Consider the following 19,859-nt stretch of genomic DNA (forward strand, 5'->3'; position numbering starts at 1 on the left):
TGTTCACAAACATATTTAGCATTTGATGGGGTGTGATCAATGAGGTGTTGTTTACAATCACAACCTCTCTCTCTTCTCTTTATTCTTCACAGAGCAAACTGCAGTGATAATGGCCCTAATGAGGATGTTGTATGCTTATTAATCGAACACTGTATTTTCATTGTTGAGTGAGATTTATCCTGTAATGCTTGTGTTAAAAGAGAAAAATGTCCAAAGCTTGTTTGGTCATACTTCTTTTGTGGGTCACAGGAGTGCACTTACTTTTGCACTCCTGTGACCCGCTAAAGCCCGCTGTCGGCTGATGTCATGAAGGCATTCCAGTCTCTGGATTTATCCCGATAATAAAGTCGGGATCCATCCAGATGCCTGAACAGCAGCTGGCTCAACCTCTCAGTGTGCTGCTGAGAGCCCGAGCCAGCTGCTTCTGCCCCCTCCAAATCCCAGCACTCCAGTCAACGCTAGAGGGACAGAATAGAGATTTGGTGACTGACAGTCACCACTCCCTGCTCAGTGCAGACATAGAACTGAGTGATCAGCGGTCATGTGATCCCTAGTTCTCGGACTAAGAGCCGGCAAGGGAAAGCTGCAGCACCGGACTGATGCTGTAATGTTATAAGTGAGTATGTGTTTTTGGTTTATTTTCTTCCTGCATTTCTCCTTTAAGTTAAAAATGGAGGACAATAATCTAACGAAAAAAGCAAACAAGACAAATACTTTATTAAACATGCAGACTTCGGCTTCTACACAACACTCACACTGCAGATTTGTAGCCTGTTACCATATATTTGCACTGAACAAATATTACAGAAATCTTCTGTTTTCTTAAATAGGATCTCATGGCTGTCTGGCGGGAGAGGAACAAATTTTCAGGCTATCAATACAGTACAGTTTTACTGAAAAGAATGCAGAAGGGCTTAATAATGACAATGGGAAAAATAGCAGGGCTGTTGCCTATAGCAACAAATCTGCTTTTCTCTAAAATGAGAAGCCTAGTTAGTTGCTAGGGGTAACAGCTCAACTTTTCACCAGTTAACATTAAATTTGTCCCACTGTGCTTATAAGACAAACCCGTCTTTCAGAGCAATAACAAAAAGTCACTTATCACAGAAGAAAGGATATGCTGTGATTTGGTCCCTATAATTTACTAAACCTACTTCTTTATCTTTAAATAAGATAATATGACAAGCTTTTATCATCCATATTTTAGCCTCTATTAGGACAAAGACAAGCTGATGTACAGAACACTGGTCTTAATAGAGGTATCTGAAAAGTATTAATTGTTTATAATTTCTTTCATGGCACTAACCTCTATGTTCAAAACTTGTATAATACTATAAAAGTGAAATTATCTCCAACAGTTATATTTTTTTTTTGTTTTAAACCCAATCTCATATAAACGAATGCATAAATTTACAGAAACTTTCATACTTATCTTAACAGATATTGAAGGCAAACATTATTGGCTTTTGGAGAACAGGAACATGTCAAAATATAATGAAAAAAAACCAAGTCTTTGGTCGTTTGAGAGTAAGTTCACACTGCCAAGACCTCTAAGATAACCAATTTAATTATCCAAAACAAACATTTCTATAGTTGTCTGTGTGGGTGGTCTGCCTTTTCATTTCTGAGATAATGTAAAGGCTACCTGTAGTATTGTAAATGCCTTCTCCACAATAGTGCTTACCTCCAGCTGAGTATTCTCCACTTCACGCTCCTGTACCCTGCCTTTGGCTGCACAGCATCTATATCCTCACTGGATCCAGCGATCTGAGTGTACATGCATGAGCTACCTGTCCCCTTGCCACCTAACGGGGGTTGAGAAAATCTTCATTTATAAAGCAGACCATGCAAAGTAGCTCTTAGATTGCTGGCTCCAGAGAGGCTACAAAGTCTGTCTGCACATGCCGGTGTAAAGTGTTGGATTATCCGGTATGAGATAAGTATGAGGTATGTGGAGGATCACATATGTTTTACTCTTAAACACAATTTGTCAGGATGATTTAGTGTCACGGCTGAGGTACCCATCCAGTATTGAAAGCTGCCATTGCCTGAGGTTTGAAAGCAACGTAAAAAACAAAAAGGAGGGCAGGCACTTCATTGTGTCTGATACTATCAAGCTGTAATCTGCTCTAGAAATAGCACTGCACCTGGAAGTCAGGCAGTGGAAGCCTACTGTGCTGGATGGAAGCCTTGGTTCTGTCAGGTTCCAGCCATCCTACTACTTACCTTTTCAAGAGGCAGAAAGAATTTGTGACACTATTTGCCCTTTTTCACTAGTGAGAATAACAGATTAGTTGTAGATAGGATTCTACAATAACAAAACAAAACTAGAATAATACTGCCTACAAAAATGTATAAACATATGTCAAAGCCTCTGTGCCCTTTACCAATCCACTGGCTTTCTGGCAGCAATGGTTTAGACAAAAGAAAGGCTTTTATATCATTACACAACAGTAGTATGAATGCTTTAGAAGCTCTGGACACCAAAGGGAAATCAATGAGTCCACTCGGGAGAGTACAAATAAAGTGCTGTGAGGGTCTCAATCACTCCCACTACATCCAGTTTTTCACTGCCTAGATGTTGACGATGTGTAACAACCTGCATATTGAAGCAATATCACTTCTTTAGCACAGTCTGAAGTTGACAACAAAAATCAGGGTCATAGTTTTCCCCAGAGATCTGGGCTGGGAAAGTTGTCCACTTCTCCCACCTCTGTACTGCACTCTTCTCCCAGTGAAAATGATAGCTTATACCTGAGCCGCACTTTTTCCTGCAGGGAAGGAAAACAAAATCAATGTCTGTGCATGCTGGGGTTACAATGCTGGTTCACAAACTTTTCCACAAGCCTTACCAGACATGCTTGCTTTATGGAATTCCTCACAAAAGGGGTGCAAATCTAGGAACTTAGTGCAGTCAGTGATTATACTCAGCTGCTTTCTGAAAGGAAATCCAAAAACTATGCACTGTGGATGGGCATTGAGAACCTAAACAAACAAATATCTATTCATACAGCTCCTAAAAGGTTTTGCCCTTTTCAATAAGGTAGCCAATAAAACCTTAGAAAATAAAAGTTTACCTATACTGCTGCAATGAAACAGTAATTTTGACTTACCTGTACATTCTGCCCATAGAGTGTACCCATATAACTCCACCCACTCAGTGAGACTCCAGTTTTTTAGCAAGCCATAAGGAATAATCAAGACACAATGTGAAGGGGCCCTGTTTCCTGTACTGTACCCCAAGATAAGGAATTTATAGGTAAACAGAATTCCTATGTGAAAAAAAAATTAAAATGTGCACCGCTAAAAAACGATATATTCTCTAGTGCATAAAAACGAATATTCCTCATAATGTGAAATGAAGTGTATAAATTATAATATGCATAAATGATTGGTAAGACCTTATGGTCTGTGCCAGAAATGTAAGTGTTTTCGCAAAGTCCAATCCAATCATTGTATATGAGAGAAACCAAAACCAGTGTTCACAAACTGTATGACTCTAAATTGAAACAGTTTCAATAAATCATCTTACATCTTCTCCAAGTAAACCCTAAATCCAATGGGAGAGTGATATGAGAGTGGATGACAATTGATCTCTAATACAAAGCTTTTATATACTTCCATATGTGTTTTTTAGTATATTCAATAAATGTGTTTAAGCAGTGAGCACGAGATGGTTTTATTCTTGCTTCTATGAGATGATGTAGCTCTAAGATCCCTGGATATCAGCAGTGGATTCAGTGTCCCCGACCTGGAGGAAAAATTGGTCTCTACACCTTTCATTTGCAGTGGTATAGCAGCAGGACAGATGCTTCTCGGGGCAGGCTGATTAAGACCTCTTGTAATTTAAGAGGCCAATGCAAGTGGGCAAGCATCCAGATATCATTCAAGTGGAGGTGTTTGTTTTTCCTAAAAAAGGTGGAGGTGTTTGCTTGGAGAAGATATGACAATTAACTGACACTGTTTCAATCTACAGTCATACAGTTTGTGGACATTGGTGTTGGTTTCTCTTATATACAAGTCTTGAGTGGACTGGGCTTTGCACAAATTTACATTTTTGCCACAGATCATTGGGTCTTTTCAATTCTTTATGCATATTATATTTGATACACTTTATTTCATATTATGAGGCACATTATTTTTTTTTTTGTGCTAGAGAATATAAAGTAACAGTTTTTGAGCGCTGCACATTTTTTCTTTTTTCTCATTTGATTTTATTTGATATGCGTGATGCACAAAAATGTGCATGCTGGCTCTATTTAGAAATACATTGATCATCATTGAGTAGTGACACATTTGTTTTTTACATTTTGTTTTTTAAGTCTAAATTCCTCTTATTATAATTGTACAGTATAGAATAGAAGTCTGGTATTCTTAGAACACGGGATATACCCAAGCAATATGACTGAGCAGTGGGCAACAACCTAAAACTGCCAACAGACTCACAAGAAACACAGAGTTTATAGAATCCAAACATAATACTCAGAAGAACCTTGCAGCCGAAGCTCACATCACCTGAGAACTGAGCCATCCACCTGGTAGAATTTGAAAACAGGTGACAGAGGACCAAGTGGTAGCCTTGCAAATCTGAAATGCTTGAGGCTGAAAAGCCCAAGAGACATTAACATCCCAGGTGGAATGAGCTCTGATGGAAAAATTGGACTTTTTCTACATACTTACCTGTAAAATCCATTTTTTTTAGTACATCACTGGACACAGAGCAGACTAATCATGACTATGTGGGTTATATGCCACCTATAGGTGAATGGACACTGGCCAACCAATCAGAGAGGAAGTCCTCCCTTATATAACCCCTTCTACACAGGAAGTACTTCAGTTTTTGAAACAAGCAATGAAATTCCAGAAAGAGGGGAGGGATCTCTGTGTCACATGATGTACTCCAAGAAATTAATTTTACAGGTAAATATATGGAAAAAAAATCCAATTTTCTTTATCGTACATCACAGGACACAGAGCAGACTATTCATGACTATGTGGGATGTCCTAAAGCAATAAACCCTTTGAGGGGTAGGTGACACCATAACAGCCACTGCCATCAATCCCCCCAGGACCTATTCATTCGTTCGTAATACGCTGTGGGCAAAGGCAGAATTCACAGCGGCTCTGAAATCCACTTGGTAGAACCTTGTGAATGTATGGACCGAAGACCATGTAATGGCCTTGCGAATCTGAGCAACTGATGCCTGATAGCCCAAGACGCCCCCATACTCCTGGTAGAGTGTGTTCTCACCCAAAAGGGTGGGACTTTGACGTTCAAACCATAGGCTTAAATGATTAACTGGCAGATCCAATGAAAAATAGTTGACCTTGATGCCACCTGCCCTTTTTGGGCTCTTCTGGCAGCACAAACCAGGATTCCTGACCTGTGCCACCAACTCAAGTAATTCTTGACCACTCAAACTACATCCAGAGTAGGCAGCGCTCTTTCCCCTGCGACTGTGGACTAAGAAAATATAAAAGCAAGACACTGTCCTGATATAGGTGAAAAGTGAAAACCACTCTAGGCAGGAAGATGGACGCAACATCACCCTATCATGATGCTAGACCAAGAATGGCTCCTTACATGAAAGAGCCGCCAGCTTTGAAGTAATAGTAACCAAAGAACCTTCTGAGTCAAAGATTACGTTTTTTTAATTGGTTCGAAAGGTCGCCTCTGGAAGGACAGCCAAATTCCCAAGGACGCAAGGGCGGTCTGACAGATGGGACTGTCCGTGTTACGCCCTGCAAGAAGTACCAATCAAGGAGAGAGAACAATGGTCTCTGGGAAAAAATAGAGAGAGACCAAATCTGACCCTAAATGGTACAGTAGTGTATGGCCACAGGTAAACCTTTAGTTGTTGGTGTACAGAAGGATTCAGCAGAATGGAGCTAGGGTCTTGGGCCATGCGCTTAATCCAGACAGCAAGGGCCTGGCAAACAGCCATGGAAGCAACTGCAGGAACTGAAAGCATCTTGTTAAGAAAAGAGATAGAAGGATCCACTACAAGAACTGTCTATTTTTGCACGAAGTTGTCTTTGATAGGATATTGCTGATCAAAACATTTAGGAAGAGTAAATAGTTGATTAGGGTAATACCAATCACCGTATAGGATGTGCTCCAAAAATGAGTAGAGACCTTGGCCTATGCAGACTCAGGCTGCTCTAATGCTAAACAAAAGAATACAGCAGTAAAAGGACGGCAACAGTATACCTAAGTGTGGATGAAGTTTCAGCTGAAAGCTACTCATCCAGCTCAAATTTCTCAGAAGGAGAGTGGGGATCTTCCTTGTCTACTGCTCCTTAGTGTGTACATATCCAAAGCAAAGACAAAGATTAACCCGGTAGGAGAGACTGAAGGGCATTGCATGTGACGCCTGTTATCTATGACCTCTAAAAGGACCAAAATTCAGCCCATGAAATAAGACATTGTGACAATAAATACTTCCCTAGACAAGTCGAAGGAAGGCAGAGCAGCTGAAGTGCAAGTGAAGTGTCCACAGGAAATCAGAGAATGAGACTGGGGGCAACTATGCAAACAGTGGGTACATCACCCAACCTCCTTTCTCCCCCCCCCCCCCTTTCCCCAGAACAATGTACTGAGTGTAAGCTAGCAAGGTTATCTGCCTCTCCTGTGTGATTGCGACCTGCTATATGTGATATAGAAGTACTCCCAACCTCTGCTGCTGTGGAAAGGGAAGTCTTCTGTGCCAGGCAGTGTAGGCTGCTGTACCCAGGTAGGCGTCCAGAGATCTATGGGCTGTGGAGGAATCTTTGGATTGCAGAAGCCAGCTGGGAGAAGGGGCAGTCAGAGAAGGAAAACGACGCACACATGCTTAGTGAAGCAAGTGAGAATGAGACTGTACAGACACAGTAATACCAAATGTGGCAGATTGAGGGAAAAAAAAAGGTGCCAAAATTAAATGCCCAGTGGCTCCCATCCATGGTTGTGACACACTAAGTGTTGCAGCATGAATTCTTGGTGCCCAAAGAACAGAACACCCTGGGGCAGATTTAAACGGTGCAAGTCCTGCACTTATCATTGCAGATATATTACTCTAGATCGTATATAAGGAATAAGAATCAATCCTTGACCCCTAGGTTCTAGAGGTCAAGGATCCAGAGCCTGAAGCAACATTACAGACCAGCACTGAATCTTTTTCCAAGCAGGGTCCGTGCATGGTCCTCCCCAAGGCTTAGCTGAGAAGTCAATTGATCTAGAAACTGCAGAAGGAGTCACTGTGGCTATAGTGCAGTCAGGAATCTTGATAGGAGAATAGTCTTAAAGAAAAATCTCCACAGCAAAGAGTTAACCACCCCAAGTAGAGAGAAGTGGTCCATCACCTAAAGAAATGTAAGGGGTTATACAGGGGATGTCTCTAAAGCTTTCAAACACCTGAAGGTAGTTGCACATAACCATGCTGCACATAAACATGTAAAGACTAAGGATCATGAGTCCTGTAGTATACCACTAAGAAAAGGCAACATTTGCAGAACTACCGGGGGTATATGACACATATGGGAAATATGAACAGTCATCCCATGTCCATTCATTACCTTAAGTGGGTTTGCAAGCAACATGACTTGTGTGACTGATGCGGGGGGTAGGACAGGATTGAATGCTGCCATCTCTGTCCCAGAAGGAGTCTGTAACTTCACCTTCATTGTCTATAACACCAAGAAATTTACATTTTTAAGGGACAGTTGTCATAGCAAGAACACATGCCAAGATCATGCGATCAATAAATACCTTAGGAACTGCTGCCTGGAAAAGAATATTTTGTATTGGCAGAGGAGCTGTATTCAGCATAGAGATCACCACAACCAAAACATCTGGACGGTCAGGTGGGCAGTCCTTGGCAAAATGCAGCAAAATGCGGAAACCATTCTTATCATAAGCAGTCACTGGCAGGAGGGAACCTGAAAGACCAATTATTAATCATTTATCAGTGTTTGCGCTTAGTATGAAAGCTGTAGAAAAATCAATGAACACGGCTCACTGACTACAAACCAGACATTCTCTTTTCTTGTTATTATTTGCACAGTAGCACTAAAATAAAATGGACAACCTATAATGCTTCAGCTCTATACCAGGTGGCCACACTTACACACACTGAATTTTGAATAGATTACTACATAATCTTTTTTTAAGTGACATAGGATTGTTTAACTGACTCACAAGGGGGTCAGTCATTTTGTACGTTTTTACGTTTGTGAAGAGAGTCAGAAAAAGGTCCTAATACATTTAGATATTCTCTTTTCCTTTTAACAGAAACAATGATGTCAGTTATATTGTAATGTGCAACTGAATACCTACAAACTAGGTAAAGTGCAATTTTAGCCCAAAGGTTTTTGTAGTTTTGGATACAGTGAACAAACCGCTGTCATGTTTTTACTGCTGTTCTGGATGACAGAGATTTACTCTCACTTCCTGCCCTGTTGACAATGTGTTACCAGACAGGAGCTGAGGGTAATTCTCCAGCAGCAATACAAAAAGATATAAAAACTCTTCCCTATAGTAGATTAGGGAAAGCTAAAACCCCTGTCAGACTTTAATTTCTGTAGTTGCCCCGTGTTGCAGATTTTATGTTGACCATTGTCATCTAGACAGAAAGTGATAAGAAACCAAACATTTTACAGCTCTAAAGTGGAGTTCCAGTGAAAGAGTAAAAAAATAAGAGTCACCAACTACAAAAACTGTAGCAGCTGACTTTAAAAAAACAGAAACTCACCTGTCCCATGATCCAACGGTGTCCTCACTGCAGTCGCTTTCACTGGCCGTCCTCTCTCTCTGGCGCCGGCATCTTAATTGTGGGCGTAAGTAGGTCAACTTCCGCTTCTGATTTCCTAGGCAATCACAGCGGAAGAGGGAGCAGGTATCTGTCAAAATGGGATACCTGCTCCCCAACCCCCTGCTCCCCAAAGGTGCCAATCCTTAACATGGAGCAGGGGACAAGGCCTTAAAGCGGAACTTCCCCCTTTGGGTGCAGCTCTGCTTTAATGACAACAAGAGGTAAGGATTATTCTGCAACTGAGCATACCTGCCCTGGTGACAACTGTTTGAGAAGGGAAAACATTTCCTCTCACTTTTGGTTTAATCTTTGGGACATGAAGTGAAAGGAAATCTCTCCAATAAGCATACACTATAATTAAGAAAGACATATTCATACAACTCACTTGTTTTTATTGTTTCCAGTGGCACTGTCACATTAGCCAAGGATATATGGGAGCCTTTCTGTGGGCTTTCCTGCTGATGTGGTGGAAAAATGGAGCTACCAGGGGCTATTGGCACAGAACAATATGGAGAAGAAGGAGGTACAGTTGCAACAGGATTTTGAGTTTTCACCACTGTAAATGTAGGCATGGCATTCAAAGCAACAGAAGAGCCTGTGGTCTTTGCCGATGCCCTAAAAAGTTAAAGAGAAATGTATCTGATCCATTTCTGTTGCTTCCACATTATCCAACAATGACCAAATAATATTTTCCCTGCCAAGTATCTTTCATTGAAAAACTTACCCTTTTGCCTCCTCTAACAGCTGCTGCCCAAGCACTTCTAATTCATGAAGCACAATGCCCCCAGCTGGAGAAGCTGGTGCTGGCACTGCTGTACATAATGCCGGGGTAGCATTAAACAATGCAGGATAAGTAGTGGGAGTGGATTGAGATGTAATAGTTGGGGAAGCAATGGGTTTTGCTGGCTGTGCTAGCAAAGGGATGGCTTTGGTGATCACAGGCTCCAATGCAGGTCCTGTGAAGAAATCAATCTCTCCACTGTCCACCTGTTCAAAAGAGTTACATGACAGTTAAAAGAAATAAACTGTAGACTACTCCTGTACTAAAAAAAGGTAGGATGTCAATTAACATAAAAGGTACACATTACTACCTGGAATATATCACACGTCGAGTTTGAAGGTAATTCTGGGGCTCCATTTGAAGGAGGATCATCCAGACCTATGAGTGGGGATTAAAGAAAGATATCAAAATGAAACAAAACTTATTATAGCAATACATACAGAATTGTACATTGTATCTTTATTTTATATTTACAGGCCAAAATGCTTTGTACAGTGTGGGGTGTATTGGAAGCTATTACAGGGAATTGTAGCTGTCTGAGTCGTCAGATATCCAGGACTGCAGATACAGACGGCAATAAAATGCCAGCAAATGTTCTAACCCCCAGCAACTGCATCAAAGACTAATTAAATAATCAACTGCACTTGCACATTTTTATGACACCCAAGAGAGAATATATATACAGTTGTGTTCAAAATAATAGCAGTCAGACATCACTAACCTGATCAATCACTGTTTTTGGTAGAAATTATATTTCTACATGGCAAATAATTTACTAGCAGGTGTAGTAGAGTAATAGAAATCCAACAGACCCAACAGTCATGACATGCATGCTGCTGATTCTGTGTAACTGAATCACTAATTGAAAGGGGCATGTTCAAAATAATAGCAGTGTGGAGTTCTATTAGTGAGGTCATTCATTCTTTGAAAGACAGGTGGAAATTATTGCCCTTATTTAACCAATTCAATACCGGGCACTTTTACCCCCTTCCTGCCCAGGCCATTTTGTAGGTTTCAGCACTCTCACACTTTGAATGACAATTGCGCGGTCATACAACATTGTACCCAAACTAAAATTTTATCATTTTCTTCACACAACTAGAGCTTTCTTTTGGTGGTATTTAATCACCGCTGGGGTTTTTATTTTTTGTTATATTAACAAAAAAAGACCAAAAATTTTGAAAAAAACACGTTTTTCTTTGTTTCTGTTATAAAAGTTTGCAAATAAATAATTGTTCTTCATAAATTTAGGCCGAGATGTATTCTGCTACATGTCTTTGGTGAAAATAACCCAAATTAGGATGTATTTTTTAGTTTGTAGGAAAGTTATAGAATTCACAAACTATGGTATAGATCTGAATATTGATCAATCCTGAAGTACTGACAGCCAATCTAATTTCTTGAGGTCCAAGAATGTCAGAACAGTACAGATATCCCCAAATGACCCCTTTTTGTAAAGTAGACAGTCCGATGTATTTCATAAGAGGCATGGCGAGTTTTTTGAAGTTTTATTTTTTTTGTCATAATTTTTCGGAAAATGAAAAAATTAAAAAAATTAGTTTCACTATTTTTTTTTACATACTGTCACCAGTGCAGTACAGCGTCATCATATAACTGGCATGGCGGTGATCAGGGACATTTTTTTTATTACATTTTTTTTCAAGATTTTTTTTTTTTATATTTCACTATGACCAAAGTAGTACAATGTTACCATAGTAACATTGTACTACTTTGGGGAAGTGATCAGTATTTTTTTTTTTTTCACACAATTTGTGAAAGCAAGCAAGCATTTGTGAAGCAAGCATTTACCTGAATGACATCAATTCATTCAGGGTTTTTTTTTGTTTTTTTTTACTTTGTGCTTAACTGTGATTTGGCCACAGCTAATCACATGACATGTGCATGTGATTAGCTGTGACCATTCACAGCTAGACACTAGTATACAATGTGGTAAATAGGATAAAAACGAGCACTGGATCTGACAGATTCAAGCCGCTAGCATAAAGGTAAACCTCGTATAACCTCTTAATAGAAAATAAAATACAGCAAAAAATGCAGTGCTTGAGTGTATAGTAAGGGGAATTAACATATGTACAACAGAATTAGAAGGAAATACATTAGAGGTATGACATGCACCAGGTTTAACGTACATAAATTAATGTAAACAGTGGTCGGGTAGGTAATAAAGATTCATCCAACCAATCAAAGTGCATATAGTGATAGGGATGTTAGAGTCATTAGATCTAGGAGTACATCCGAGTGCCAATCAAATCCGTGACTTCTGTGATAGGAGAATAGCTGTAAAATGCACTAACCAGATAGCGCAAGCCAAAGCACATTGGAGTATAATGACCTACTCCTGGTCACAGCCAAATGATCATCAGCGTAGAGCCCTCAGGAACACCTGTGCACCACTCTTGCGGTCTCCTACCACCAGGGGGAGTGCGCCTCTTTACAGTAACATGAATTTGCCTTATATCATCTATCGCCAGGGGTGGTGTGCTTTCATATCAGGAGATCACCTTAGGGACTCAGCAATAAGACTCAGAGGGCTCTGACTCATCCATTTGGCTTCAGGCATCCAGCTCACGACTTTCCTTTAGTCGTTCCAGAGACAGGATTGCTGCAGCTGCCCCTATTGAACGCTATACACTTCTCTTGGGACTGCTGCCTTGAACAGAGCCTTGGCTGGGTTGACTACATCTGCATGGGTATAGCATACGGGGCTCCAATGCTCCATCTATTCTGAGCAATCCTGTCTCTGGAACGACTAAAGGAAAGTCGTGAGCTGGATGCCTGAAGCTAAATGGATGAGTCAGAGCCCTCTGAGTCTTATTGCTGAGTCCCTAAGGTGATCTCCTGATATGAAAGCACACCACCCCTGACGATAGATGATATAAGGCAAATTCGTGTTACTGTAAAGAGGCGCACTCCCCCTGGTGGTAGGAGACGGCAAGAGTGGTGCACAGGTGTTCCTGAGGGCTCTACGCTGATGATCATTTGGCTGTGACCAGGAGTAGGTCATTATACTCCAATGCGCTTTTACTTGCGCTATCTGGTTAGTGCATTTTACAGCTATTCTCCTATCACAGAAGTCACGGATTTGATTGGCACTCGGATGTACTCCTAGATCTAATGACTCTAACATCCCTATCACTATATGCACTTCGATTGGTTGGATGAATCTTATTACCTACCCGACCACTGTTTACATTAATTTATGTACGTTAAACCTGGTGCATGTCATACCTCTAATGTATTTCCTTCTAATTCTGTTGTACATATGTTAATTCCCCTTACTATACACTCAAGCACTGCATTTTTTACTAGTATACAATGGATGGCATGAATGAAGCCATCCATTGTATACAACTGTCATGTGACCTGCTGTGATTGGTCACAGCAGGTCACATGGTACCGGCAACGGGGGCCGATACTCAGATCTGTCATCGGCCCTGTCCGAGGTACACGGCCGGTGACAGATCGCGCCGCTGCGCAGCTCTGCAGGAGCGTAATCTGTGCATGTGCGGGAGGACGCCATATGGCTTATACAACTAAATATTAATTAAGTGATTCAAAGGAAAACAAAATCTTCAAACATTTTTCAGTTTATATAGTGAATGTTTGAGTTTGTAAAGAAGAATACAAACACTGCTATTTTTTTGAACAGTCTAATATTCACTTTTCTTCAATTTTTTTAGAGGAACAACGCAAATTTGATATATTTTTCTTCATGTTTTGATTTGGAATAGAATGTGTAGTGTTCCCAATGCATTTGTGTGTATGGAGATAAAAGCTATTAGAAGGATTTTGAGCTTTATTCACTTTTTTCAACACACTGCTATTATTTTGAACACAACTGTGTGTGTATATATATATATATATACAGTTGCAAGAAAAAGTATGTGAACCCCTTGGGATTACGTGGAGTTTTGCATGAATTGGGCATAAAATGTGCTCTGAACGTCATCTAAGTCACAACAATATAAGAACACAGTCTGCTGAACATAATACTACACAAACATTAGATGTTGCCGTGGTTTAATTGCACATAACATGTAAATATTCACAGTGCACGGAGGAAAAAGTATGTGAGACCCTAGCTTAATGACTTCTCCCAGAGCTAATTGGAGCCAGGAGTGAGCCAACCTTGACTCCAATCAGTGTGATGATAATGGATGTGTTGCTGACAGTTGTCCTGCCCATAAAAAACACACACCTGTTTTGGGTTTACTGGTTTCAAGAAGCACTGTCTGATGTGAACCATGCCTCGCAGAAAAGAGCTCTCAGAAAACCTACGATCAGGAATTGTTGACTTGCATGAAGCTGGAAAGGGTTACAAAAGTATCTCTAAAAGCCTTGATGTTCATGTGTCCACGGTAAGACAGACTGTCTACAAATGGAGAAAGTTTAGCACTGTTGGTACTCTCCCTAGGCGTGGTCGTCCTGTAAAAATGACTGCAAGAGCACAGCGCAGAATGCTGCATGAGGTAAAGAAGAATCCCAGAGTGTCAGCTAAAGACCTACAGAAATCTCTGGCACATGCTAACATTTTTGTTGACACATTTACAATAAGGAAAACATTAAACAAGAATGGAGTACATGGGAGGACACCATGGAGGAAGCCATTGCTGTCCAAAAAGAATATTGCAGCACGTTTGAAGTTTGCAAAAGAGCACCTGGATATTCCACAGCACTACTGGCAAAATATACTGTGGACAGATGAAACCAAGATTGAGTTGTTTGGGAAGAACACACAACACCATGTGTGGAGAAAAAAAGGCCCAGCACACCAACATCAAAACCTCATCCCCACTGTAAAACATGGCAGAGGGAGCATCATGGTTTGGGGCTGCTTTGCTGCCTCAGGGCCTGGACGGATTGTTGTCATTGATGGGAAAATTAATTCCAGAGTTTATCAAGACATTTTGCAGGAAAACATACGACCATCTGTCCGCCAACTGAAGCTCCGCAGAGGATGGGTGATGCAACAGGACAATGACCCAAAGCATACAAGTAATTCAACAAAACAATGGCTGCAACAGCACAGAATACGCCTTCTAGAGTGGCCCAGTCAGAGTCCTGACCTCAACCCGATTGAAATGCTGTGGCATGACCTTAAGAGAGCGATTCACACCAGACATCCCAAGAATATTGCTACACTGAAACAGTTTTGTGAAGAGGAGTGGTCCAAAATTACTCCAGATCGTTGTGCAGGTCTGATCTGCAACTACAGGAAACATTTGGTTGAGGTTATTGCTGCCAAAGGAGGGTCAACCAGTTATTAAGTCCAAAGGTTCACATACTTTTTCCTCCCTGCACTGTGAATGTTTACATGTTATGTGCAATTAAACCACGGCAACGTCTAATGTTTGTGTAGTATTATGTTTAGCAGACTGTGTTCTTCTATTGTTGTGACTTAGATGACATTCAGAGCACATTTTATGCCCAATTCATGCAAAACTCCACGTAATCCCAAGGGGTTCACATACTTTTTCTTGCAACTGTATATATATATATATATATATATATATTTTATATATAGTATATACATTGATCAGCCATAACTTTTTTTTTGACCGCCAGCATAACACTGACTAGGTTTCCCCTTTTGCCACCAAAACAGCCCTAACCTGTTGGGGTATGAACTCCACACAGACCTCTGAAAGTATGCTCTGGCATCTGGCGCCAAGCCGTCAGTAGTAGATCCTTTAAGTCTTGTAAGTTTTGAGGTGGGGCATCCATGGATTGGACTTGTTTTTCTAGCACATCCAACAGATGTTCAATTGGATTGAGATCTAGAGAATTTGGAGGCCAAGTCAATAGCTTGAACTTGTTGTTTTCCTCAAACCATTCTTGAACCATTATTGCAGTGTGGCAGTGCAAATTATCCTACTGAAAAAGGCCACTACCATCAGGTGATGACATTTCCATGAAGGGGTGTACTTGGTCACCAACAATGTTTAGGAAGTAACATCCACATGAATGGCAGGACCCAAAGTTTCCCAGCAGAATATTGCCCAAATCTTCACACTGACTATGCTGGCTTTCCTTCTTCCCATAGTGCATCCTGATGCCATCTCTTCCCCAGGTAAGTGACACATACATACCTGGCCATCCACAATATGTAAAAGAAAACATGATTTATCAGACCAGGCAACCTTCTTCTATTGCTGTGTTCCAGTTCTGATGGTCACCTGCCCACTGTAGGCGCTACAATGATGCTGTTTTTTTTTCTTCAAATACATCAACTTCAGGGACAACATGTTTAATTGCTACCTAATATATTCTACCGACTTTCAGATGACACTGTAATGAGATAATCAATGTTATTCTCTTAACCTTTTAGTGGTCAAAAAGTTACTGCTGATCGGTGTATATGTGCGTATATATATACAAAGTATGCTTTGGTATCTGGCACCAAGCTGTTAGCAGCAAATCCTTTAAGTCCTGTAAGTTGTGAGGTGGGGTCTCCATGGACTGGACTTGTTTTTCAGCACACCCCACAGATGCCCGATTCATTTGAGATCTGGAGAATTTTGAGGCCAACTAAACACCTCAAACTTGTTGTTGTGTTCCTCAAACCATTCTTGAGTTCATCAGACCAGGCCATCTTCTTCCATTGCTCTGTGGTCTAGTCCTGATGCTCCCATGCCCACTGTAGGATTTTTGCCTGTGGACATTGGTCAGCATTGGCACCCAAACTGGTCTGCAACTAAGCAGCCATATATGCACCAAACTGCAATGCACTGTGTGTCCTGGCACCTTTCTATCAGAACCAGCATGAACGTTTTCAGCAATCTGAACTACAGTAGCTCTTCTATTGTATCCGACTACATGAACCAGCCTTTACTCCTCACATGCATCAATAGGCCTTGGCTGCCCATGTCCCTGTTTGCTAGTTTTCCTTCCTCAGACCACTTTTGGTAGGTCCTAACACTGCAGACTGGGAACATCCCGCAAGAGCTGCATTTCTGGATGCTCTCACCTAGTTATCTAGCAATAACAATACTGTCAGAATCGCTCTTACATTTGCCCATTTTTTCTGCTTTCAACAAATCAACTTCAAGGACAGCATGTTCACTTGCTGCCTAATATATCCCACCCACTTTCAGATGCCATTGTTTCAAGATGATTAATGTTATTCATGTTACCTGTCAGTGGTCATAAAGTTATGGCTGATTGGTGTGTATTGCAAAACAGATCGTTTAAGATTTATTCTACCAAACAAGGTAATCAATACATCCCAGCAAATACCGTACAACTACCACTTAATTCCTTAGAAATTAACAGAATAGAGTTTTTTCCCAGAGGTAATGCATTTCAACAAACAAGTTATGAACAAGACCCTGCAGTGTTGAAACTTGTGACCACTATGAAAGCTCTGCTGAGTTGACCTCAATGGACTTAATATATTTGTCATTTTAAAGTAATTGCTGAGATGTGCTGATCATTTTGTTTGGGAAAGTAACTACTGTGGATTGAGAACACTGAATAAGTGTTTCTAGGATACCGCTGGCCAAATCTGCATTATAAGGATGAACTGTTTTTCAGTCAAGATTTATTCTATTTTACTATTCTAACAGTAACATTAAGGTAGAAAAGATTGTTACCTAGGTGTAGCAGCTCTTCATCAAGCAAACACATGGAGTTGGATGCACTGCTCATTTGAGTTAGAGTCTGATCTATTGGAGTGGATTGAGTGTGGGATGCTGTAGGTATAATTGGAGGAGGAGGAAGGATGGGAATCAGTGCTGAAGGAGACTTTTCTGCTATAGGAGGTGGCTCTGAATCCACAACTGGAGAGGAAGACTCAAACCCTCCTAAATCAATGAGTGTTGGGAAGTCTGTGCTGGACTCTGTTCCTGCTCGATACAAGAATTAAAATATTAACATGGATTACTGAAAGGTGTGCTTTAATATGTTATTGCAGACTTGTGCATATTTGAAGGCAAAGAATCGGTGTCAGTTACCTTTATTGTGCACTGCCTCTGGAAGCTCCAGTTCCCCATTGATGTCTTGCCCTTCAACAATCTTCTTGAACAGACTGATAGCACGTGATAAATTGTCACTTGCTTGGAGAATATCCCCTGTGTGAGAGGTCAGGACAGCCATAAAGATACTTATCATTCAGGAAAGACCAATATCTTCAATATTACAAATCAGTAATATATAGGCATACCTCGGTTTACGAACGCCTCAGTTAACGATTTTCGGTTTACGAATGAAAATTCATTCAAAAAAATGGCTCAGTTTACGAATTTTTTACAAATTCTTTTCGTAATAAGAAGTGTATGTCAGTGCTGATTTTTAAATGCAATTGCCGGCTTTTTTTTTTCCTTTACTATAGCTCAGAATTAGCTGTCACTTTCCCGGAGTTATCGGAAACTTTAAGAAACTAAAAGGAAACATTGTTTCTTTTAACTCAGGGAAACAAACTAAAAGAAAACTTTCTTTCTTTTAGCTGGGGGGAAAGTGACAACTGAATTTATGAGCTATAGTGAAAAAAAAACAAACTGTAATTACATTTAAAAACCGGCACCACAATAAATAAAAAAACGTTGTGGGGTCCCCCCTCCCATCCATACCAAGCCCTTTGGGTCTGATATGGATTTTGAGGGGAACTCCCACGCCAAAATGAAAAAAAAAAATAGTGTGGGAGTCCCCCCCCAAATCCATACCAGACCTTTATCCGAGCATGCAGCCCGGCAGGTCAGGAAAGGGGGGGCAAGCGCCCCCTTCTGAACCGTACCAGGCCACATACCCTCAACATGGGGGGGTGCTTTGGGGCAGGGGGGCTCCCCCCCAGGCACCTTGTCCCCATGTTGATGGGGACAAGGGCCTCTTCCCCACAATCCTGGCCAGTGGTTGTGGGGGTCTGCGGGTAGGGGGCTTATCGAAATCTGGACGCCCACAGATCCTGCCCCCCCCATGTGAATGATTATGGGGTACATTGCCAGCAATTCTTTTACATTCAGCTGTCAGTGGAGAACCCCGTTGACAGCTGAAACATTAACACATGGTAGTCACTACTAAAATACCGCATGACTTGATAAAATAACTAAAGCGGTATTTTGGTAGTGTTTACTTTTTTTCTGACATCTGGAACGGATTAATTGGTTTTCAATGCATTCCTATAGGAAATGGCGTTTCGGTTTATAAATTTTTCACTATACAAAAAGTCCTGCAGAGCAAATTAAATTCGTAAACCGAGGTATGCCTGTAATATATTCTAAAAATGCAATAAATTTGATTGACAGCAAAGTCTTTGGATACCTAAAAGAACATGTTTTCAACATTTATACCAGGAAAAAGTATGATTATAAAGATCATCTCTCACCTAAGCTACTATCATTATCTTCAGTTTCACTAGCCATTTTAAACAAAGTGAGTCTCTTCGCTTCACATCTCTCAAACAGCTCCTAAAACACAAGGAAAAAGGTGAAAATGTGTAGACAAAACATCCATAGCCTATTTGTTTAATTGTCATAGCCCAGCTTGAAATAATTCTAGTCATGCAAGTACATTGGGGATGCTGGTGCATGAGAAATAAGTTGTAAGGGTGTTGTCTTCGTGTACATATGGTGCTCCTTATAGAGATTTACTGAAATCTGACACACTATAGAAATTCACTGAGATTTGGACTGGGATTTAGACCTGTTCTGATATGCACCATGCTGACGTTCTCCTTGCAGTTTGCACTGGGAACAACCTGTACTAGAAAACATACATTGCTATATGCCAGTTTTCTTAAAGCTGAACTCTAGGCATAAAACCATTCATTTAAATGTATCTTTCAATAGCCACAAATAATAAAAATCCATTTTGTGTGCACTGTATACTTATTAACACCCAGATGACACCATAAACAAATAATGGGGACATCATCACTGCACTGCACATAATCTTTGAAGACAGCGTAGCTGTCCCAGCAGGCCCCACCCACAACAGGATTCCTGCAGAAAATTACAAGAGGGGTGGATACAAGACTAATCACTCTAAGTGGTATTAAACCCAAAAGCAAATATTTATTAGATTTCAGCATACCAACTCTTAGATGTGATGGTTGCATTAATTTTCGTTTTTAAGCTTTCTTTCTTCTATTTTTATCTGGTGATCCAGCCAGCAAGTCTGTTGTTTTTCAAGAGCACAAAGCTCTCCAGTGGAATGTACCAGTTTACATGGATGAGACAAACCATTTACCACTGACGGGAGATTACAATAATCAGCTTTTATTTATTTATGTAAAACCTTCATCCGAAAAGGACAAAAACTGTTTGCTGTAACTG

The 19,859-nt window shown here is 40.6% G+C and overlaps 1 protein-coding gene across 3 annotated transcripts in view; it reads right to left on the reverse strand.

Moving 5' to 3' along the window:
- Positions 1-686: 686 nt before the first annotated feature.
- Positions 687-19,859, reverse strand: part of GGA3 (golgi associated, gamma adaptin ear containing, ARF binding protein 3) — a 103,052-nt gene continuing 83,879 nt past the window's right edge. For 2 of the 3 annotated variants that reach the window (XM_089654908.1, XM_089654910.1), the window contains 9 exons: positions 18,911-18,992; positions 17,544-17,660; positions 17,184-17,438; positions 9,881-9,948; positions 9,514-9,776; positions 9,175-9,404; positions 7,748-7,917; positions 7,555-7,665; positions 687-2,771 (listed from right to left, as the gene is read on the reverse strand). In XM_089654908.1, coding sequence (XP_089511034.1) covers positions 2,661-2,771; positions 7,555-7,665; positions 7,748-7,917; positions 9,175-9,404; positions 9,514-9,776; positions 9,881-9,948; positions 17,184-17,438; positions 17,544-17,660; positions 18,911-18,992 — 1,407 coding nt within the window. In that variant the 3' untranslated portion in view covers positions 687-2,660. The remainder of the gene's footprint in view (positions 2,772-7,554; positions 7,666-7,747; positions 7,918-9,174; positions 9,405-9,513; positions 9,777-9,880; positions 9,949-17,183; positions 17,439-17,543; positions 17,661-18,910; positions 18,993-19,859) is intronic. The other variant, XM_089654909.1, reaches the window with a different exon arrangement.

Source organism: Staurois parvus, unplaced genomic scaffold, assembly GCF_062004578.1.
Source record: "Staurois parvus isolate SC_StPar_1 unplaced genomic scaffold, SC_StPar_1.0 ptg000813l, whole genome shotgun sequence".
Lineage (NCBI taxonomy): Eukaryota > Metazoa > Chordata > Amphibia > Anura > Ranidae > Staurois > Staurois parvus.